The sequence below is a fragment of the Argiope bruennichi genome, chromosome 6 (genome assembly GCF_947563725.1).
Source record: "Argiope bruennichi chromosome 6, qqArgBrue1.1, whole genome shotgun sequence".
Taxonomy (NCBI): domain Eukaryota; kingdom Metazoa; phylum Arthropoda; class Arachnida; order Araneae; family Araneidae; genus Argiope; species Argiope bruennichi.
Genome location: NC_079156.1, coordinates 65,692,036 through 65,717,232, shown reverse-complemented (window position 1 = coordinate 65,717,232; position 25,197 = coordinate 65,692,036). Strand labels below are relative to the sequence as shown.

Sequence of the window (25,197 nt, the reverse complement as noted above, 5' to 3'; positions counted from 1 at the left end):
AAATGCATAGTACAAGAAAAAATACAAAAATGTTATTTTAGATTGTTTGTATTAAACATTGAATTTATGTTCCAGGTAATATAACGAGGCAGCTAAAATGAAATAAATTTTCTAACAAAAAGGGTGAAGGAATTTATAATCCTCCGAATCGCTGTCACTGGGCAGCATTAGAAAATGACATCTACATTTTTAATAAAAGGCAATTAATAGTATTATTTAAGATTAACTCCACCCCCACTACCCCATTTTTGACCAGAAGAATATTCAGTCCTAACTTGCAGAATCTGTTAGATAAATACAAAATGATTAGATATAGGATGATAATTTTAAACTTCAGAATGAGCCAACAGCGAATTTTACAAGAATACAATGGCGGAAATTGTGCATTTCAAATTAGTGCAAGAAACAAGGCCCTCCTTTTAATCAACTAGCTGATTTAGTTCCTCATTCCAACACGTTTCAAAATTAGATTACCGATTTTAGATAATTTTTTTTCTTATTTTAACCTAAGAGTAAAAATATGTAGTCATTAAAATGCAATGGGGTCTGGAAATGCTTTTTAATAAATATTTGTAGAAGACCGATATGTGGCAATAGTGTTCTAGAAACAGATTTAAACTGGAAGCTTGGGAAAATATCAAGATGGCTGTCGTATGAATAGTTCTTTCATTAAAAATATTCTGAAAATATTTTTTTTCCGCATTGAAAAAATATATTATTAAAAAGGGATTTTTATTTTTATTTCAGAATTGTTAAAAAGTAATTAGTGTCACTGAGATATTATTTAGTTCATAATGTAGCCACATGTGGCACATTTAAATTTTTTTTTTAATTTTACAAAAAATAATTAAATTTTTTTAAAAATAAATAATTTTGTTGTATTATATGTAAAACTTTTTTTTTGTAAAAAAAAAAAAAAAAAAAATGAAATCATGCATTCTAGTGTTAATAAATTTGTAAAAATGTACATGTTTTTATTCGATTTGTGAACTGTGTGACATTTACGATGGTACATTATTTAAACAGACATTCGGAGTTTATACATACTGAAATAATAAAATGTTATGCAATACATCTTACTATGTCCTATTTTTTCATGTACCAAAGAAATTCCATTTTGTACAATTTGTTATGGCATTAAGGCTACTAATATCTCACTGGCTGACGTGCTTTCAACTCTCTTCATAGCGGTCCTCAGCAGCTGTCTGATCGGACATTTACTCTACTTTTCAACATATACCATATTTCCTTCTAGCCCTTAACTTCAATCAGTTTTAGCATACAGTACTGCATTAACTTCTCAATAATATGCCTACCTGAATGCTGACTTCTTCGATACCCGTATCTCCGTTGACGGCTGCTGAGGATTCCTTTTTGCTCTTCTTGCGCTTCAGCTTCTTGTCCTTCTGGGGAGGGGCAGTGATGTCCGCCTTCTTGCTAGCTTTGATACCCATTATGACGTAAAAACCTGAAAGTAAAACGAAAAATAGTTACTTCAGATGAACAGAAACTGATACACAAGCAAATTTAAATATTAAATTTTCATAAAGTATGGAAAAAGCAGGTTCAATTTAAGCCTTCTAGAAGTCCTTAAGGAATGCAAATCTCTAAATTTAATCTTCATTTAAGTATTTTTCAAAAAACGAATTTTGAAAAGCTTGTATACCAAAGTGCTTAGTTGCAGATCAATTTTTAAATTGTTGATTTCAGTATATCATGAATAAAAAACACACAATTGAAAGTTAAAGTAATTTTAAACAGAATAAAAATAATAAAACCTTCCTTAACACTATCTAAATTTTTACTAATAGGATCGCACACCATATTTTTAGAATTATAAAAACTTGTATATGTAATCGAGAACTCTACTAGAATAACGCTCAAAATTAATTTAAACAATTTGAGTAAGTTCAATCGACAGCCGTAATAGTTAAATAAAAACACAAGATTAAATAATTTTCAAAATACTTAAAAAAAAATTCAAGGATTTAAATCCCGCACCAAGATGTGGGCTAAAGAAGGCTGTTGCCTACTTGGCATAGTTAATAATCCAGCCCTGAAAGAAAGATTCACAAAAATAAGCATAGTTCAAAATCGTGTTCAGTTCTTTCTAATTCCAAGAATAACTGTTCAGTTTCAATGCTAGACGACGATTATTTCAGACAGGATTTTTTCAATTTTGATCCATGATCTAGCAACGCGGACGATGGCCGAGACTCGAAACTTCCAAAAACTCCAAATGACATGCAGGAATTTTAAATTTGACTTTGGTCATGACAGATAATTTGACGTGTAAAGGATTCTGGTCACCACCCAATATGAAAACTAAAATATATTAAATTTACAAGTTTAAAATTCATTCTTGACATGTTCGTGGGCATTAAATTAATTAAATGTACAATGACATGAATGTTATAGCATTTATATTTACAAAAGCATAAAATGTTGTGGGGAGGGACAAATGACATGCAGGAATTTTAAATTTGATTTTGGTCGACTTTAAAAATTACTTTTCCATGCAATTTTAAATTTTTACATTTATAGTGCGTTCTCTAATTATCGTCAGAGGGGGAAATTTACATAGACCCCCTACTTCCCATCTTTACTATAAAGCAAGAATTAAAATTAAGGCACATCACATTTTTTTTATGTAAAATATTTCTATATAATCTATAGTTAAGAAAATATCCAACTTAAATAGTGTAATGATCGCTTATTAAAAATTCTTGAAACTAAAGAAAATATTTAATTCCTACAGTTTTACTTTATTAAAAACAAAATTCTCAAAATCAAAATGAATAACAATTTTTTTAAAAATACAATTGCAAACTCAATTACACAACTCTTCATTCACCAGAAAATTAAATATCGAAACGCAAGAAACTTAACAGCCGTGAATCTTTTTGTGATCATTTAAAATTCTGCTGAACGACAGGATACCATATTGCTAGCAAAAACACGAAAATATTTTGCTTACTAGTACTTTGTAGCTATCACAGAAACTCCCTAATGCCGCCTCCCTTTCCCCCACCCAACATTTTCCTCGTCCAAAATTAGCACCTGCATAAACAAAATAAAAGAAACTTCCTGAAGAAACAACAGACTACACTCGGGAGCAATTCAGCTGTAAAAATAGGCAACCATTTAGTGCTTTTGAAACTTCCCATGCACTTCCAATTAGGAACTGTAGCCAATAACCGCGCCAATAAGGGGCAATCCTCATTTCCTACTTTTCCAGCGATGGCGAAAGACATCTTGCAGAGAAATATGTAACAGGTCGTTGCATAAAAGCGAGAGATGAACGCCACTTCCACCGGAAATCCATAAAAATATCAACATAAGTTACGATTCCTATCCCATAATTGAAGAATAAAAAGGCAGAGATGTCACATAATTCGCATTCAGTGAGTGAACAGAAACTGTGTTGGCTATCAAAAGGCAAGGATATAATGTATGTTTTAGTACATGGTATTTTTAAACATGTTGTGGATGATAAAACGAAATGTTATGCCAATCCCCGCACGTAGGCCTTTAACAATCTGAAAAAAGCTTATGAATCTTTTGATTGAAAAAATTTGAATAACAGATTGGAAACTGAATATAATAAACCGAATGGCTGCTTAGAATCGGGGGTCAATTTGACTTGCACCCCATTTAGAAGCTACAAGATAATTATTTTGGAATGGACCAAGCTATTTCTAGATAGAATCAAAGGACAAAGACAATATTTGAGGAAACAACTTTCTCGCCAAATTTTTACACTATACAAGTGATAAAAAGTTTGACTAGGTTGGATCTTCACTTCGCGACCCGTTCCAAGTTCTAGATCAACATGTACAACGGCAAAATAAAATCGTTATGGGTTACATTAATTCAATATTAAAAGATGCACATTGTTAGTTTATTAGGACCACTTTGACGTGACATTACGCCATTGCCGTAATATGTAAATGGCAGACAAGAGCAAACACTATGTTAAGGAAATTTCCCTCTCATAGAAAACATTGTCATAATACTGAAATCAGAAACGATCCAAATCTTAAATGATAAGACAGGGGAGATGGCGAACAGAAGGGGAAGATTAAAATATAATGAAACAACTTTAATTATATAAATTAGTTTAACGACCTGTTTTAAAATAAAACTAACGCTATTTTGGGACGGACCTCGTAATTTTGAACCACGGTCTGATGACGACACCTGAGCTTTAAAATAATTATAAACATATTCACTGAGTTTTATTTTGTATAGTTTATAAATCATTCTCTAATTACAATAAAAAAATATAATCTATTGATCGTAAAGAAGTTTTTTAATAAAACCACTTACGTTAGTAAATTTCAATGCGAGTACTCTTGGTAGCTCGAAGAATGTCAAAATGATATTCCAATTCTCGCTAAGTATTGTCCATTATTTCGGCTGTCGAACTACCACCCGCTTTTTTTTTTTTGAGATCATTGATTAAAATACTAGAAAACTGTTCTAATTCGATTCTAAATTCAAGATCTACACAAATGTTAATACCTCAAAACAAAAGAATTGAATAAAAATAACATGAATGAAATGTCTTCAAAATATGGTAACATAACCAACAGTTGCAAATCATTAAAGCACGAAAACATCAAAATCTTAAACTTGTTGTTGTTTCTTATGGCACTTGCCATGAAGTAGCCAGCTGTTACGAAGACAGCGATTTTAAGCCGATGGGGGAACGTCTCTAAACTTATACAATATATACGAAACAATCCTTTCGAAGCCATTGTTTTTGCGAAGATAGGAGAACACCATTTATCATGGACGAATAGACATGTAACAGATGTCAAACAGGAGAGTTTTTTTTTTTTTTTTTTTTTTTTTTTTTTTTTTTTTAAATATGACCTTCAAACACGAAACTTTCATGCTTCTTTGATGAGTTTCACTTTTAACTCTTCGTACTCGAAAAGTAATGGTATGCATTAATGCACATATGTGAACATAAAGATTCTTTTTAGGGCTTAGAAATATCAATACTCTTTGTAGTTTTGTTATAATTATTAAAAATTAATGTAAAAGCATTTGCTGTTATACGATTTTTATAATAATTATTACCCAACTAGTATGTGAAAACAATGCATCCTGTACAATGGCCAGTCAGGTTGAACATAAGAATGCAAAGGATTTAAATATTGTGCAAAAAATTTGTAAACAACAATTTCATGCTAATACATAATAGTAAATGACAAATTAAAAAAAAAAAAATGGACAAAATGATTTTGAAACACAGAGTAAACATTTTAATGCACGTACGCTCACCATCAACAACAAAAAAAGTATTTCTTATATCTAATAAGCCAGTTTAAAGTTTGATGGCATATTATATATATTTGTACCGCCTTCATTACAGTACCTTGTGTTGGTGCTGTACAAAATGTAAAGTACTTGAAAAAAATAAGGACATGCAATTCATTTCAGAATTTATGCAATATGTACAATTAACTCATCAATAGATTAATGGAATTAGATCAATAAATTAATGGATTAACTCCAAGGGAATAGTCATACTAACTCTTTCATTGGAAGGCTATTTTTCTAATCATTTCACATATACATCAAAATTACACAATTTGGTAAAACCCAAATGAACGACATTTTAAACAGTTGCTTTTTCACTATAACCTCCGAATTGGACTCAAAGGCATGCCTTTCATTGTCTAGGTGCGAAATACTTCTAATTGCATTCAAATCAATAAAATAAACTAATGAATTGTTACTTTCGAGAATATTAAAATACAAAGTATTGCATGTGACAAAAATTCGATCTCAGAAATTGGGATCTACTTTTAAAAAATTTCTTGGAGAATAAGGGTGGAGAAACATTTTTGGATTTTGTCGGTTAGTTTATGCACACCATTATTTAAAAAAGGGATGACGAAAGATATATTGCTTCCACACAAAACTTGTAAATATGCATTGCATTTTGAATGGCATCCGTCGAAAGAACGACTACCGTTCAACGTGCATCTCAAGACATAACTGAAAAACGTAAAAAAGCGCGATGAATAAATTTAGGTATATGATTTAGGTATGGAAATTTGGAAGGATTTCAAATTGTACATTTAATTATCTTCACTATATTACGAAGCTGAATACAAAATAAAGTGGATTAAAATAAATATATAAGATAGAAGTTATTTATACAACATTCTTAAAGATGTGCAAAATGATTAAGATTGATGAACAATTATCTTTATGCTCGAATTAATTTGTTGTTTATACTTGCTGCACGTTTTCAATTCAGAAATGTGCATGCAAAAATGAATTTAAAAAACATCCAGTTTTTCAGCAATGCGGTTTTCGCATAGCACGATTGAATAAACTTCAACTTTTAGCATATAGCACGAATTTCCTAGTCACATCTTTTTAACAGTGCTAAAGGTATCAGTCACGCACCAAATGTATAATGTTTAAACTCCGTCTACTATTGCACTAAAAATAATCATTCAGAATGCCATATTGAAGACAATCATTCTCGTGCTCATCAGTGTGCCACATTTCAGACATTCATTCTCGTGCTCATCAGTACACCACATTCCAGACATTCATTCTCGTGCTCATCAGTACACCACATTCCAGACATTCATTCTCGTGCTCATCAGTACACCACATTCCAGACATTCATTCTCGTGCTCATCAGTACACCACATTCCAGACATTCATTCTCGTGCTCATCAGTACACCACATTCCAGACATTCATTCTCGTGCTCATCAGTACACCACATTCCAGACATTCTCGTGCTCATCAGTACACCGCATTCCAGACATTCATTCTCGTGCTCATCAGTACACCACATTCCAGACATTCATTCTCGTGCTCATCAGTACACCACATTCCAGACATTCATTCTCGTGCTCATCAGTACACCACATTCCAGCCATTCATTCTCGTGCTCATCAGTACACCGCATTCCAGATATTCTCGTGCTCATCAGTACACCACATTCCAGATATTCTCGTGCTCATCAGTACACGACATTCCAGATATTCTCGTGCTCATCAGTACACCACATTCCAGATATTCATTCTCATGCAAAAAATTTAAAATTGGCATACTTTTGCAGATCCAACTAAGATAAAAATGTTACAACTTAACAAGATATCCGTTTTAACAATCTGCTTTGAATACTGAAGGTACGACTTACACCAAAGGAATTTCACCCTTCTCATTCAGCACGAGGCGACCTCATAACACCGCTGTCAATGACACTGTGTTGATCTTTCTCAGAACCATACTAATACATATTGCGAATGCAACAACAAAAAGAAATTATCCTATGCAAACTGATCGCAGAGCGTAAGAAATCCCATTGTGTCGCAGAGTACATTTGAAAGAATTTCATTTTCTTTCTCGTCTCGAGTCTCTCCTCCCAGCCTTCTCTTCCGACAACAAAACATTCCACCCCCTCAAAAGACGTTTTTTGGGGTGACCCAACACGAGGAATTCTATTGTGACGGCGATCTTTTCAGTTGGGACCAAAAGAGCTGCCTCCTGGAAAAAAGATGGAACTTCTTTATATTTTTTTTTTAAAAAAGGGCCTTTAGAAGAACGCTTATTTTATGTGTTTTTTTTATCGTGAAGAAATTTCCTGGGAAAAATATCGTCTGCTTGATCACGTGACGGACTGTGGACAGGAAGCTAGGCGTTGTTTACTAACATTGGATAAAGGAGGGCTTGGTTTTGAGTGTCTAGAATGAAACGATTATGACCTGCTAAAAAATTGTTCGGTGGGTGGTAGTGAACGACCGATAAATCGGTGATGTATAGATAGGTCAATTAAACAATAATACCATTCAAAAGTTAACAATCTTGTTGCCATGGAAATGCGAATATTTGTTTAGTTTATGTAGTAGTGATATCAACTATCGTGATAAAGTTTCAGTTTTTAAAATAGCGTGATACTGAATAAAAGAGATAAAAATTGAAGATATCTTATTTTGCTGTGTTAATAGGAACTAAATATTGTATTAATATGATGATAAAACTTCAAATTTTAATGCCTTTAAATTTGTGTCAGATATTTCACAAGTGAAATAATCATCCTCTTCACAGCTATGTTCTTTGTTAGAATCCATAACACCAGGATTTTTCATGCACGATTTCAAAATCTAAAAGTAATCGGTACATTTAATCAACATTAAAGTTCTATTATATACTTAGAGTAATTAGTTATATTTACAACAAAAGTTGTCCAATTTCAATCGATTCTTTCTTTCTATAGCTCAATTACAGAGACTAGAATTATGCCATGTATTAGGGTACAGTTGCTCATTTATTGCGCATTACTAACTTGTTTTGCCATTGATTAGTCAGAATATAAATCCTTTGTACTCGGAAAAGTAGTTCAATGCATAAATTATTCACCTAATACAAAGATTTGTTTTTTGCTGTGAAAAATAAATATACATAATTGTTTTAAATCTAATTTCTTTGCAAAGTTGATCTACATTTTACCATTCTGTAGGCATTTTTAACAATCAAAATTAAATAAAAAAAACGTCACAATGATGCACCATTTTGAATGATGACCGAGATGCACCATCCGAATGCAAAGGGTTAAAATAAGACCGAGTTCTCGATCCTAGTTCAAATCTCTAATATGTCTGGATGCTTCAGAAATAATTATCCGGATAAAGAAAAGTAGTGTACATTTCATACTTTTAATTTCCTGTGATAAAAATATTACAAACCGTAAGTTTGTACTCAATATTTTGCTCAGAATTAATCAAAATATGCGCTTTTATCCACATAACACTTACTCGAATGCAAAGAATTTTTGGATTCATATTATTTTCCTTTGAAACGAAATTTGAAAGTTAAAACTGAATGCTTACACTTTCTTTAATTCTGGAAGAGATTTTGAAATATTCAGATTTCAGTACATTTCCTAGAATTCTTTTTACAAAAACATCACACAGTAACATTTTTAAATGAAAAATTCGTTTTAATTTTATTATAAAATAAACTTTCTATGATAAAACAAACATTCAAAATATTTACATAGGAAGAGAAGAACCAAGAATACATCCTTAAGTTCATCAAGGACATCGGCAGGCGAGTCGATGCATTCAGTTTCCTTTAAAATTATTTGAAATGGAGGAGAGGCACTTGAGTAAACATCCGGAGGAATGAATAAAATATAACGAAACGAAAAAAATTTTCTACGCTAACAAAATCCTCGCGGGTAAGTTAACCTCCATTTTTTTTTTTTTTTAAATATCAAATTCTTATCCATATAAAACCAAATAGCCCTTAACCTTAACCCTAGAATGCATGACTTAAATTAAGTGTTTTGAATACCTGCAGATAATTTATTAAAAATTTTTAAAATATAATTTTCGGGAAATTAAAAAAAAAAAAAAAAAAAAAGGTACGCATTAGCTACGTTATGAATTAAAGAATATCTCAGTGACACAAATCACATAACAATTCTGCAATAAAAATAAAAGTCCCTTTTTAGCTATGTATTTTTTACAATGCAAGAAAAAAATATTTTGATAGTATTTTTAACGGTACAGGTATTCATACATCAGTCATCTTGGTATTTTTCCAAGTTCCAAGTTTAAATCTAATTCTAGTGCCGCTTTTGCCATATATCGGTCTTTTCTACAAATTTGTATCGCAAAGCAAATTAAAGAATCTCCAAACACTCATTTTTGCTTTTTTGAATGGCCATTTGAGGCATACACTTGGAAATGAAAACGTGTAGCCAAATGGCATTGTAGGGTTAAATCACTTTAATCTCAGAGTAAGCTGAATTGTTCGAACTCAACTTCATAATTAATCAAGCCTTTTTCAGCTTTTGCCTAATTCCATCCTAAGCTGCTTTTGTAGCTAAATTTAACACATAATAGCATATCAGCAATTTGCTGCCGCAGAAATCATCTATGTTTCAAGCTAATAGTGGATTAACTCTTGCATTTGGATGTCTCCTCTTGGACATGAATCAAAACGGTACATTATTTTGAGGTTTTATTGTTAAAACCTCAAAACCTATTTTGATTGTTAAAAATACCTTCAGAGTGGCAAGGATCAACAAGTAAGTTCTTGAATTAGGTGAATAATAATGCATCGAATAACTTTTCCAAATGCAAAAGATTAAAGTATGAAACGAATTAAAATCGTGATTGTTCAACGATGTTTGGACATGAAAACACGAATTAACTCGTGAATGCTCAATTTTAATTTAGTTATATTAGCGACCCGTTTTAAAGCAATACCAGAGCTACTTTGGGACGGACCTCGTAATTTGAACCACGGACAACACCTGAGTTGGCACACCCCCTCTCCAAACTCTCACATCACACCAGCCGGAGGTCGTTTGGCCCCGACGGATTAAACGTATACCAAGCCCGCGTACACGATGGTTCTTCGGTGAAATCGGGTCTCGAACCTGAAACGATCCGATTCCGAGATCTTACCACCGGGCCACCACCGTGAATGGTCAAGAATGCGTTAAACTGCTTTAGTTAAATTTCCTAAATTGTCACAAGATCCCGTTTTATACTCAAGCCATAAAAAAAGCACACCAGCAATAAATATTAAAATGATTATTAAAGACAAGAAAGAATCAAAATGATTATTAAAGTCATTTTCTAAACAAGACAAATATCTCAACGTTTAAAGAACAGAATTTGTATATTTTCTATTTCTATTTGCATAATTAGGCAATCGAATGCTATACGAAGTTACAGAATTTGTGGGGTTTAATGGGGGGAAAGCCATGCAGGAGTTAAGTGTAAAAGTAATTTCGCTTTTAACACCGATTTAAATAAAATGCGAAAATAATTTTACGCAAATCCCCTGGAGGCTTATTTCAGCAGCATGATTAAACAACCTCATAATCTGGAGCAGAAGCCAATTTGGAAGCAAAATGGCGCTGTAAATGATACAGCCATTAAGCTTGTAAATGATTACACATCGTGCTAGAAACCAAACGATCCAATCGCGTGCCTGAATTTATCGCAGACGATATTCGTGTGTATGTTCTTCTCCCATACACTTTCGGCAAATAGCGATACGGCTGAAGCAATATTTAAATTTGAAAAATGTCGAACAAGTTCGCGTGTCGACTGCCGAGTTTAAACAGGGTAAGTTAATAGAATTAGATGGAAAAATGATTTCGGGGTACTGCATGTTTAAAATTTGGTTCATTTTAAAGGAGTTTTCAGTCGAAATGCAACGAAAGGTTTGGGAGGGGGAAATTCTATCTTTACCATTTTATAAATGACAAATTTTTCTTTATAAAGGAAAGGTTGGACCACCTAAACCTTTAATATAAAGAGATAAAGAAGAAACTTCAATTAAAAAAAAAAAGTATTTTTTAAAGTAATTCAAGTATTTGAAAGTATAAAAAAAATAAAAAATTGTCCATCAAGGCAGTTTTTGCAAGATTAAACTATTGGCTTCCCAAATTGACTAATAATTTAATTTTTTGGCACAAATTCCTCGGTTTAGTTAATTTTCTAATTTTATTTTTATTATCATACAAATGTTAACTACAAAAAAAATGTACACGTAATAAAAAAAAAATTGGTGTGTGTATTAATGAAACTATACCGTGTTAGCCCTTGAGACGTAAAAAGGTTTTTTTTTTTTTTTTTTTTTTAAATAGATGAAATGCTGGCTGTATTAAAGAGAAAAAATAGTGCCCCAACTAAAAAAAAACTTCGTTTATCTGCTTTCTTTATTTTGAAAGTACGAAATTAAATGTTAATGCCTCCAAGTTTTCGGTTTCCCGATTTTCTTTAAGCTATTAAATATTTAATGGTAACACTAAAAAGTGTATTTTAAGTAACTTCTGCGTGATGTATACATTTAAGTGCGTGTCTTAGTCTTTTGAATGTATTTTATTATGATCTTTAAAGCGAAAGCGAGCGTTTTCAGTATCCATACATTTTAAAATAAACTAAATTGTTTTCTAAAATTGATTTTTCTTCCCGGCAATATAAATTAGTGTTATTCACAATGAACCCTTACTTAAATAAATGTCATTTTTAAAACACAAATGAGTTATTTCATTAGCTATACAAATAAAATCTATTTTAAACCATTGTCTTATTTCCTTTCAAAACATAAAAGCAAGCTCACGTTTACGATGAAAAAGAAGTTTAAAACGTCGAAGTGCAAGAAAACACCTATTGTCCTGCGATAAGAAAGTAAGAGGCAATAGTTATCTGAAAATACATTGCTCTCGGCTGGATTTGTTCCTAGAAAGCAATTTTATAGAATTTAATTTTTAAACAAAATATCTTTAAGAATTTCTACATCCTCGAGATATACTTATGCATGAATAAGACACACTCAAGATAAAAAATTCCTATAACAAACGAGGCAGAAGTTTCTTCAGTGACACACATTTCAGGAAACATTTAAAAAAAAAAAAATGCACGTGTAATATATAATTTTTATCTTATTGGAGCAATAGTTTAGTATTATTTAAAAAAAAAAATACGAAAAACTAGAATTCAAATTGCTTTCTTTTATTCCAGAGTACTGGATTACAATAAAACTAAAAGGGTGCATTTTAAGAATTTTGATTTCTAAAATAAGTGATCAGATATTCTTTTAAAAATAAAGTGTATCATTTTGAAGCTCCCGACATGAAAATATATGAACGACGCAAATATTTACAGCTAATTCTAGTAACAAAGTCAGTTGTAAACATAATAAAAATAATCGCCAAGAAATCTTGCCAACCTCAAAGGGACCGCTGTAGCAGCATAGTTGGTTGGCTTTTTGACACAAGGGTCAGATTTGACCATGCTGCGCCAGACTAGGTAGCAGCAGTATAGTAATTCCAGAAGAGTCAGCAAAAGATGCCCAAAGATTTCAATTTCTGTAAAACGTCGGTTTCATCTTTTTTCATTATTATAAAAACAAAACATACGATGTTTACAGGGTATTTACAGGAACGACTTAACTGTTAAGAAAAATATTTTGATCTTATATTACTGAGAAAAGAAATTCGAGGCAATCAAAATGTGACAAACGTTTGTCATGTCGGCTATTTACCTATTTTTCTTTATGGCCACGAACAGCGGTAACAATATAGCCCCATTATTTCAAATTTAACTTAATAGAGATTGTTTGGAATGGACCGACATCTCTTGCATACAGAAGACCAAAAAGCAGACTTTTGACATTATAAACAGGATTTTCTTGCCGAGACAGATAATAAATGCGTAGCATAAATACAGCGAGACAAGAGAAAATACTCCATTTATGACGAAAAATCAGGGCCGCGGTTTTCTGCATTTGGGCGGTGTTGGATAGACGCTCAATGAATGGGGATGACAATGTGGAAGGGTGCGATGGCTTTTATCTAAAGGCTGGAGGGAAATTAGCACAAAGTGCTATAAATGAATGGGATAAAAATGGCTTGTAGAAGCCTCATTCCATTGACCAAATATTTGGATTTCCTTCCCAAAGCATTTGATTTATCAACTTCAACTATTCCCTACAAAAATTGTAAGACTACTCATTGAACGATCTTGGTATTGATTCTATGTACTAACAGTGGCGTAGCTCAAATCAATCAGCGTAACTTGTCTTATCACTTTGGACATCGTACTATAAAGTGTAATGCAAAATGCCTTCTTTGCCTGATTGTAGCACAAATCAAATTATTGGCTCATAAGTCAGTCGCATTGCTCCTTTATCACTCACTGGATGTATCCAAAATTTGGTTTCTTTCTAGATGAAACTCAACAAGGATACTGTTATCATTCGGGATGCTGGCAATACCAACATATACAGAAGGTATCTCGGATTATATCGGGGTTGCGCACAGACGATGCATAGAGACGATAGTGAGTGACTAATACCTATTACTTCCGGGATTGGAACAGCTGTCAGAAGGGAAGACCTCAGCCGTTTCCGGTGAGCTCAGACGGGCGGGGGAGAATGGCAAGGTCGGAAGAGAAGGGGAGGATGAACTCATTTCTGCCTGGAACCAAAATTTGCTCTAAATTTTCTTTCTGTATGTCGCTTTTAAAATGCTAAAAAGGTGCATTTCTTAAAATTCGCACCCCTAGCGACAGATGTTTGGTAAATACTTCCAGCTGCTTAACTTTGCTATTTCACAAACTGCATACTAGAAAGAGCCCAATCATGTGTTGATAATCAGTATTTCGGGGGGGGGGTGTTTTTAATCAGATCGGCAGGAGATTAATTGTAAAACTTTAATTATTACTATTCACTTTGATTATATTTTTCAAGAAACAAAAGATTGCTTCTGCTCAAGTTTAGAAGTCCTCAATCAGAGGCAAAGTTGCATTTTAATTGTCTGCCAACATGTATAAAACATACTTATCCAAATATAAATTTATGGTATCTATCATTTTCAGAATAAAATATGTAATATTTCTTGAAAGGGGTCTCGAAATATATGTATAATTTATTTCGGCAGCGTCATGATGTTCGGAGTGTGATTAAGTGGTCATGAGCACTCCACGTCATAATTTGGAAAAGCAATTATAATTTGTAAGGGAAAGATTAAAATTAATTAAAACTAGTTTAGACGAGCACAAAAAGCTCTAATTTCATAAAATTTGGTAAAATTCTTACATTAATTGATATGATATAATTATTAATAGAAAAATACTTTGATTTTATTATTTAAAAATAATTTGACTAGAGAACATTAATGAAATTACCTTGCAAGTGCCTTTTACTATGAGGACTGAATTAACCATTTTGATGAGTTATTTTTGAAAAAACCCAGAAAATTTCAGGCATATAACTTATTGTAGCTATTTAAGGTCGAAACAGAAATAATTGAGAAATTTTAACCCACCAGATTTTTTCTTAAGGGAAAGTGATGCCACTGGGCTGTGTGCATTTCGGTATATCTCTTCAAACTTAGCCTTGGAACCAGGACCTCCCTCTTGACCAAACTAATCTTCTCTGTATCGTTCCAATTTTAGTATATGTAGTGCCGAAGCTATTTATTACTGGAATCATTCTTTCGACTTAAATAATTAAACTCTGAATTTTCCACATTGTCCAGATGTTACCAAATATTAAATTAGATTGCTTTGAATTTGATTTATTAAATTAAAGTCTTTTATGATTGAACAAGGTATACTGGGAATACAATCGTCACGAGCTTTGACCTATGATGAGAGCAACGTATGCGCTGTTGCTTCCAAGAATTTCTATTTACATTACGCCAATATGAGGTCATTAGGTCCACAATGGATTATATACAATATCCAATGAAGTACTTCGGTGAAAAAAGTTGTAATATATCTTCAATTAAATCTATTTCATTCTGTTCTGATAGGGGGGAAAGTAACTTAACTAGTGAACTGTTTCGACCTTTTTGAAAAATGCGCATCTAAACTGTGTAGCAAAAATTTAGCGATGACGAGTATACTTACAAGAATGTGTAATATAAAATTATGTTGTAATGAAATGACTTATTTTTATTTCAACAATTACACTTACTTAAACTAGCATACATTTTTTTTCATATAAACGAAAAGATACAAAAAATTAATTTATTATTTTAATTTACTGTTAGAGAATGTTATTGAGCCGAGCATGGTACAACGCATAATAATCTTATTTGTTTCTTCGATTTCGACTTGGCCTCAAAATATTTTAAACATCTTGAAATTTAAAAATACGTTTGAGTTTTTACTAAAATTATAATTCACTACTTATTACTCCTGACGAATAAACTCGTCATAACGCAAAATGTACTTTTTCCATGGCGAGTATACTTGTCAAAAACAGATAACTGGTTAAATAACTCAAAGGAATTATTTATACTTTTAAAATAAAATACCTACTGCATTCAAATGAATTGAAAATATGTAATAAGTCACTGCTAGATACTCACCTCATAAAATTTAATCGTTTAATTTTACAGGTTTAATTTATATCTTTCAGAATATAAAGTACAATCACTCAAGAACACCACTAACAGCTAAAAATATACACCTGTGATACTACTACACGTAAAAACATTTTTCACGAAAAATGAGTTTTTTTGCTTTGTTAAATACTAAATCAACATCGACTTTTTCCGGGTTTATTTCTGCGAATCAGATGTATTTATTCATCGCATGCGAAGAAAATACAAAAGTACTTTTTTGAAAAATAATGACCGAGTATGATCACGAAAGGCGGAGCATAACCTTCGCAATACCGAATTTAGTTTCGGATATTACTGCTGCTTTTTTAATCAGCTGAATTCATGAAAACACGAAATGTCCACTACTGAGTTGTACATAATACTGGATTTATTATGTACAAGATAACTGTTCAATTTTTGATCCGAAGGTCGGATGTCATGGTTTCAAAAAGCTACCTTTGCAACAAAGGCTGGATTGTCAAAAAATCAAAAGACAACTGCCTATTTGTTCTTTAACTTAAGAAGCGAGGGTCAAATTTCCAACTTTTTTTTTTCTAAGTATTTTCAAAACAGTCGATTTATAATGTTTAATAGAAATTAATAAAATTAAAATCGAATAGATTTTAAATGCCTGGACATCATTCACAAGTTCAAACTTTTGAACTTCAAAATAAATTCCCCCCCCCCTTCATCTCCATTTGACCGATTGGCACTCAAATTAAAAGTCCAGTCTATTTTGTACTTGGGAAATACAAGAAAGGAGAAATATATTAAAATGAAAACCTTGACAATATTGAATTTAGTTTTAAATATTGCAGGTTAAAAAAAGTTTCTTACTATTTGTTTAAAATTAATTTTTATAAACGAAATACTGATACAAATCCTTTTGAACATATCGGAAATTAAATGCTTTGTTATTTCAATCTTTCGTAATATTTAAAAGAAAAAAAAACCCCACTTGTATAGGTAAAATATAATCAATTTAAAATATTTAGCTTTGATGTTTAAGTCTGTGTTTTATGGCACAAAAGCCATTTTTGGCTAAGCTGCGTCACACTCAAGGAATTAAAATATTTTATCAATTTATAATAAATTCCAAATATGGAATTCTACAAAATACAGTATGTTTCAAAATTTAATATTTGAATATAGTTATAAAATATCAATCTTTCCATAACTTATAAAGTATAAGTAAAAGTGGATCGTATCAATAAGTGGCAAATACAGGGTGGTTATAATTAAAGTTCCACTTTAAAATGATCATAAAAGGAAAACTACGGTACTAAATATTATCAAACTTGGTAATAGTATTAAAAAAAAGATTTTTTTCCGCCAAAAAAAGTTTAAAAACTCACCACCAGGATAGAAATGACACTGTATGCAATATTGTTAATCAAAATATGATTAAACAAAATAGGACATGAAGACATCGGTTTAAAATGTGTTACAAATCATGTTCAATGTGGCGTCCACTATTTTCTGAAAGCAAGTTAAATCGCATTATAATATTCTCAACAATAGCGCTTAGCATATCAGAAGGAAAGTTACGCACATGTGAATCGCTTTTTCAGTTCCACTAAATTGTTTAAATTATCATAAACAGTGCCTTTGAGATAACACACACTAACATGCTTTGTAACACGTTTCAAAAACGATTAAAAACATTTCAAATCCTATTTTGCTTAACAATATTACATACAACACCATTTCACACTTGATAGGGAGTTTTTTTTAACTTTTTTTTTTTTTTTTTGGCAGAAAAAGACCTTTAAATTATTATCAAATTTTCGATGATTATCAACATTTGATCCAGCAGTTTTCCCCTTTTACGACCCTTTCAAAGTGGAACTTTAATTATAACCACCCTGTATTTTAAGGCATAAACTGAATTTCAAAGAAAGCTTGAAATCTTCTTTAAGGAGAAAAGAAATTGTGAATTGTTTTGCGCTCGGAAAACGCTTGATAGTTGGAGAAATTTTTAAGAAACCTTGACTTTAATGGTATGAGAAGTAGAAAAATGCTGTATTAAAATAAACAAACACCATCACTCGAACAATAAATAAGACTCGCTACTTGAATTCGTACGTTTTTCAGTCAACGCGACAGTTATATAGGGCTTCCCCATCACACTTAATGTTACTTTCCATTTTCTATTCCAAGCCACCCAGGGAGCGTTGAGGTGTAAATGACAAGACAGCGAGGGGGTTGGCAAGGCAAGGAAGATTAATTTCCGGGGTTTTTCCCAGAGACTACAGCAGATAACCCAATTTATGAGCCAATTACCCGCGGAATGTTATCATCAATTTCAAAGCGCCAAGTCACACTCAATGAGCACGAACTTCATTTACCTCGCGTTATAAAGAGTGTTTAGACTGATTAATATTCAGCTGTTGGAGAACGCGTGAAACTACATTCGAATGACAGCTGCGCGAGTCATTCAGGCTTAGAAGATGCAGCTCAAAAATCTGAATGGGAAACTTTTAGGATGAATGAAGTTATATTAAGAAAACGTGTTTATTTATAATGATTGTTTGACAACGGATTCTTAAACTCTTCGCGCTTTCACGCATGCGTTAGGATGGGTTTAATTCGTCAAAATAGGGAAGAGAGGAAAGATGAAAGAAGGAATAAGGATAAGGATAAAATAAACTCGGATTACTCGCAGATTGAATTAAAATACGGTCAGAAATGACACGGTATTCACATACACGTGAAAAAAAAATTGAATGAAAAAGTATCTAATAGGGCGAAAATCAAGGTCAAAGAATGACGAAGAATTCCTGAAATGCACTCATCCTTCCGCGTGTTTCCCCTTAATAAAATAGAATCGTCGAAAAGTGGTCGTCTCAGAATGCTGAAACGAACAATACATTTATTCGGCATGTGGTTACGTTGATCAATATAAAAGATTTTACTAAAAGGAAATCATTTGGTATAAAAAAAAATGCAAACGATAGATTATACCGGCTTATTTCTTAACAAAAATTAATTTTTAAAAATGTTCATCGATTGCTAATAAAAAAATCAGAAAAATATACTTGAATTTGGAGGGGAGGTGGGAGCTATTCAGGAAAGTGGAATTTATAACACAAAAATTAATGTTAATCCGTAATAAATAATATCAATGCATATAAGTTCAAAAGTCTTCAATATGCAAATTGAATAAATTTGCAGTCCAATGTTCCTTAAGACCTATGTTATTCTTCAAAAGATAAGAATTATAATCAAAGTATACGTAAAATTCGGTTTAAAAAAATACAAGTAAAAACTGATAATACAAGTGATAATAAATATAAACGAAATTTCAATTTTCCCATCTTTCTGAAAGCAATTTGTTGCAAGTCTAGCTGAATTTGAAAAAGCTGCGTAAAATCGCAAGTTTTAATATTTTGAGATTCGAATACCCTTTTACACATACTGATAACAATTAGGGAGTAAGAATTACAAATTATGTTTTCAAATGAGAAAAATTTCTTCGATTTTAATATGATAATGGGAAAAATGACGCAACTTAATATCAAAATTTCGAATCTTCAAGTTCGCCATAGTTCAGATTGAGCAAATAAACTTTTTTTTTAATAACCAATTTGTTAAACAGATGTAATATTCTAAATTTTTACCGAAATTCTGTAAAAAATTCTACGATTCCGAGTGAAATTTTTAATGAAATGTCGATTTTTAATACATGACAGCATTTTATTGAATAATATTATTCAAAGGCTATAGTTCCTTAATTAGAAGAACTTTAAAATTGGTTTTTGTCAAGAATAAAAATACCGTATTAAAAAGTAAATAGCTCAAAAAAAGTTATTTTGAACTTATAATTACAAAACTCATTCGATATATTTCCCTTACATCAAAAAAAATGCAGCAGTTTTTATTAATCCAAAAAAATTATACATAATCTCAATTATTATTTGCCGCGAGAATAAATTTAAACGAACAATATTTTCTTTAAAAAGGAAGATCATAAATATCGCAGGAAACATCTGTATAAAGAAACCAGCATGGAAAAAAACACACATTTAAAATGATTTTGAAACTGGAAATATTACCTATGAACAATTAAAACAAAAATATTTAATGCTAACATTAAGGTCAGAGAACTCAGACACAACTGTTCTTGAAAATTTTCAAAAATCCCTAGTCAGACGTCAGCGGAAGATGACCTTGAAAGTCTAGCTAATAACTATTTGATTACAGATGCATGAAGTCTCCCGTGTGGTGCATTAAACTTCAGTCTAATACAACATCACGGATTCTGAGAAGAGATTAGGTTCATAGGAACTGCTTAACATTATTCTTTACAAAATAAAAGAATATGGTACAACTTGTACACACAAAACTATTTTATGGTACATTTTATTCTAATTAAAATATTTAACCGAAGAACATCGTTTTTATAAGACAAAATAGTTCTGAAATTCTTTAAACAAAGTTTAGAATAAATGTAGAATAAATTATTTCAGAAGACATTTTTGTTATTAAAAAAAGAGCAATTAAAGTTAATAAAAAATACAGTAACACATGAAAGATATAAAACTACTCAAAATAGAAAATCCAAGAGCTAAAAGGAAACGTTTTTAAATAAAAATACCCCCCGAACAATTAAAAAAATCCAATTTTACATTTTAAAATGACTGTTTTCAATTTTTACTCATAAATTTATAATAAATGATGCCTATTATTAATGAAATTATATCAAAAATTTATTACAGAAGCATTCCTCAATTTTCAAACTATGCAATGCTTCGAAATATTATTTTTAATAACGAAAAATTATATCCCTAAACGCAAAATAACATATAAACGGAATTTCTTGTCAAATTCTACTTAGTCATTTTAAGATATGACTAATCTAATTTGCAATATTTCTAAAAAAGTCGTCATTTTATGGATTGTGAACTAAAATTATTGCGAACTAAAAACAATTCTCAAAAGTCTAAAAAAAATCAACTTCTATTAAGATGCAATCATTGCCTATACTTTTGCAATTAAGAATTTTATGCGTATTTTTATAATAGTATCACATAATTCAACACTATAATAAAATTCATTCGAATCTGTAATAAGTCCGTTAAACTAAATGGCACAACATATACACAATTTTAACGTAACCCTATTTAGCTACTGTGGATTTATAAAACATTGAAATAAGTTTTGCCCAAAATTTATTAAAATATATATAAATTAACACATCCGTCATAATTATCCTTCGCTATTCTTTAGTTTTTCATAAAATAGAATTCTTTCTTAAGAACAAAAACCTTTTAAATAAAACCATTTATTTGCTTTCCACATTATTTTAATAAAATATTTCTATGCTAGCTTTCGTTTAGTTCTCAAGAATAAAGCAAATTGATTTCGTTTCGATTATTAATGAGCTTATTGGTGATAATATCTTTAAAAAACTAAAACACTTACATTCTTTAATAACTAAAATAAATAAACAGAACATAAATGACTTCTTGCAGTAACAAAAAAGCAAACTTACGATAGCAGAAATTAATCTGTGAAAACAGCTGAAGGACTAGTAAAAAATATCCACACAAGTTTCCCACATAAAAAGCGCAGAAATACAACACCGGAAAATACACAGGATTGAAATATTGAGAAAAAAATATCCTAGGAAGAAGTAACCTCCAGCTACCACCTGTTGCAGTAGAAATAACCGTTTTCACCCTTTTTCATCTAGTCCCGCTATTTAGCAGCTGCAGCGCCCTCTAGGAATTTGTGAGATCATTTTTTTTCTTCCAATTTATCTTTTGCTGTAGTATATGAGGTATAATAAAATTTCCTTCAAGAATTTTAAATCCAAAATATGTGCAGTTATTTAAAAAAAATAATTACTATTTTTACTGACTTTATTTAGATTGCAAAAAAAAAAAAAAAAAAAAATCATGACTTTTTTTTTCGTATTAATAATATAAAAGAATATTTTTAAACAACTTATAAAAATAACATACAAACACAAATTAAGTTAACTACGTACTTTAATCAAGAATTCTTAATAAATAAAAATAATAATATACAATTCAGTCAACAAAATAAATAAATATCAATTGCTCAATTAAAAAAAAATATAAAAGATGTGTGTGTTCTTCAAACTACATTTACAATTAAACGAAATGTTATTTACACATCCAATAAACTATAAATTCTTATTTTGCAACAGTTTACATGAATTTAATGTTACGCATCTATTTTGCTTAGCTTTCATCAAATGATGCAATTATTTAAATTTTTATTTCTGAGTGAAAGCAATTATTCTGCAATTATGAAATTACTTGCCATATTCTAAATTTCAGACTGAATAAAAAATATATAAAATAATTTGTAAATTAAAATATTCAACAAAAAATAGACGAAAATAAGATGCTGACAACAAAATGGCCATGTTTAATATTTTTGGTATTTGTATTTGTTTCATTTCCTCAATGCCAAACGATTCTTTTACTAAATTAATTTATTGAAGTTCGTTTCAAATTTAAATATCGTCATATTACTTGTATTCAGCAAATTTTAAATTAAACATTTATATAATCAAATATTCTATATATTTTTTATTAATATGATGATTATCTTTTTTAATGATTTAGTAACATTTATTTTTATTATTTTTTTCCCAATTTCTTAATTTCTACGATTATTATTGACATTAATTCTGTTCCTAAAATAACAGTTCTTCTTGATAATACCAAGAAAAATTGAATTTCCAATTACTAAGAGACAATTTTTTCTGCAAAATAAAAAGTGTCACATAAAAGTATTTTTGAAATTACCGATATTTCCCCCCTGTACTGCCAAATATATACTTACTCGTACCAATTACATTAGAATCTCTACTGAAATATATTGAATATTCTTTCTAAGGCTGTACACTGAAGTGGAGATGAGTAAAATTTTCATATTATTAGTTAAAAGAAACCAGGAGTTCAAACCATTTGTCCTAAATATCATAGCATAATATTTTAGAACTGGTTTGTCCCATTACTTAATTTTTAACATTTATTTCCAATTACATAACTGCACACACACACACACACACACGCGCGCGCGCGCGCAAAATCTTTATATTCTTGCAACGTGGTTGAATTAGAAAACAAAACAAGAAAAGTATTATTGTAAAATATACTTAAACATAACAACAAAACTTTATTAAATAAAGAAATACTATACAGAAATAAAAATATAATTGAAAAATTATTATTATTTTAAAAAGCCATAGAAACGCCCCCCCCCCTTCTTTTTTTTTCCTGCGATAATATGCTTTGAAATTGTTAAGTTCACTATATTGTGGTAAAACATAAATTCCCACTAGTTTTTAACTAAAAATTAGAATTAGAGTGTAAAAGAAGTGACTCCTTACTAAGTGAGCACCTATTACCCAAGAAGTAGATACGTGTTAAGTTCTAGGTCCAACGATCTGCTCGGTAAAGGTTTTGCACAATTATTAAAAATACGTATCCCAATTTATAATTAGCATGCCTACCTAAAATTAAAATTTGCAACTTAACTGATTTAATTTTAATTTCTTCTATTTATCAAGAGATCTTCAATTTTTAAAATAAATTTTAAGTTTCAGATCGTGCACGTCTTTTCTACAGGGAAAAAAAAAAAAAAAAAAAAAAAACGAATGAAGAAACTTGTAGTCTGGATAAACAAGAGCAATGGACACTGTATTTGTTAAAATACATCTTCATTAATTCTGGTTTCAATTTTTAGTTAAGGTGCTTAATTTATAAAGAAGTGGTCTTCTTTGGTTCCATATGTGGAAGAGAAAACATACGACAGAAAAGCATTGCATTCAGATTTTAGTAAGTTCAGAGGGGAAAGGACTTAATTAAATTTTCTAGCATTTATTATATATATAATCTTCTGTTCTTCTTCCTATAGTTCGGTAAATTTCAGAGCACTAAAGATGAATTTTGCTATTAAAATTTATTTTTTAAATGAGCTTCTACTACCGATGCTTTCGTTAATTCCGTAATCACCTGTCTGATATCTTCTGATTTATTAAGAGCCTAGAATATTAATAGCCAAGAGCAATATTGATTTCAAATATTCCATTCAAGCTTAAAAAATAAATTTATTTATTTAATTATTTTTTATTTGTTATTAATTTATGTTTCACCTTTTTTGCTCTGTTTCTTTATTTAAATATTAAAATATGCTGCAAAATGAATTTGAGTCGCTAAAAGAAATATTTTGTTCGAAAATGTGCGAGCACAAAATTTATTATTGTTACTATTATTCGAAATGTGACAGCGATTTACTTAGATTTAAAAAACCATAATTTAAAGATTTCTTAATTAACTGTATCATAAACTCTTAACCTCGTCACCCCTGACACGTGCATTGAAACACTTACATGAATGGTGAAAACTATAATGTCAGATTTTTCAATATCATGATATATCATAAAAGGTCAGATAAATTTAAGTGATTTCTTTAAAATTTTCTAAATAAATAAACTTAACTAATTTTTTGCAAGCTTATATTTTATATTTCTGCTTATGATTTTTAGTGTTCAGATGGAAGCAGGAAAATTTTTTGTGTTCAAATGGAAGGCAAATTTTTTAACATTCAGATGGAAGTTAAAAAATGTTTAATGTTCAGATGGAAGGCAAAATTTTTAGTGTTCAAATGGAAGCAGGAAAATTTTTAGTATTCAAATGGTAGGCAAAATTTTTAGTGTTCAGATGGAAGCAGGAAAATTTTTTGCAACCGTAAACAATTACGACTATAAAAGTTGGAAGAGCCCTGCTCCAGTCACACAACAAACAAACAAAGAGGGGCAAGATTCGCCAAGAAAGAAATCGAACAGAACCAACTGGTATATCCACTTTCACATTCACGAAACAAGATTTTAAAATGCATTAAGTCCCTTTCTCCATTTTTTTCCCAGCATGTATTTACACTTTTCACAGAGAACAGAGGCTTTCATAAAAGCAACAGAAAAAAGACAGTCCATCTGGCACGGTTGTTCAACTTCGCACCCATCTCTCTTCAGTTCGTTTTTTATCTCCCTGCCCCGCAGCCTTGAAAGAAACAACGATGTGTCTGTGACCGTGCGCGAAACATCCATCCATCCCATGGGGAAAAGAAGCACGATCGAGAAAAACCAAAATGGCAAGAACGTAAACAAACAAAACGTAAAACGACGGAGGGAGAGCAGAATCAAGATTATGGACAGTTGAGAGAAGGCTAAGAAATCTGCGGGAAATCGCAAAGCTTAAGAGAGAGGGAGGATGAATTAGGATACAAAATGGCAGTTCCAATGAAATTATGTTTTCTTAT

General features: G+C 30.8%; 1 protein-coding gene across 1 annotated transcript in view; it reads right to left on the bottom strand.

Annotated features, from left to right (window-relative positions):
* The window catches only part of LOC129971041 (fibrous sheath CABYR-binding protein-like), a 55,786-nt gene extending 34,228 nt beyond the window's left edge, over positions 1 to 21,558 (bottom strand). Inside the window, exons 1-2 of the mRNA XM_056084509.1 lie at positions 21,392 to 21,558; positions 1,317 to 1,468 (exon numbers count right to left, since the gene is read on the bottom strand). Of these exons, the coding sequence (XP_055940484.1) occupies positions 1,317 to 1,454 (138 nt within the window). The 5' untranslated portion in view covers positions 1,455 to 1,468; positions 21,392 to 21,558. The remainder of the gene's footprint in view (positions 1 to 1,316; positions 1,469 to 21,391) is intronic.
* Positions 21,559 to 25,197: the final 3,639 nt, after the last annotated feature.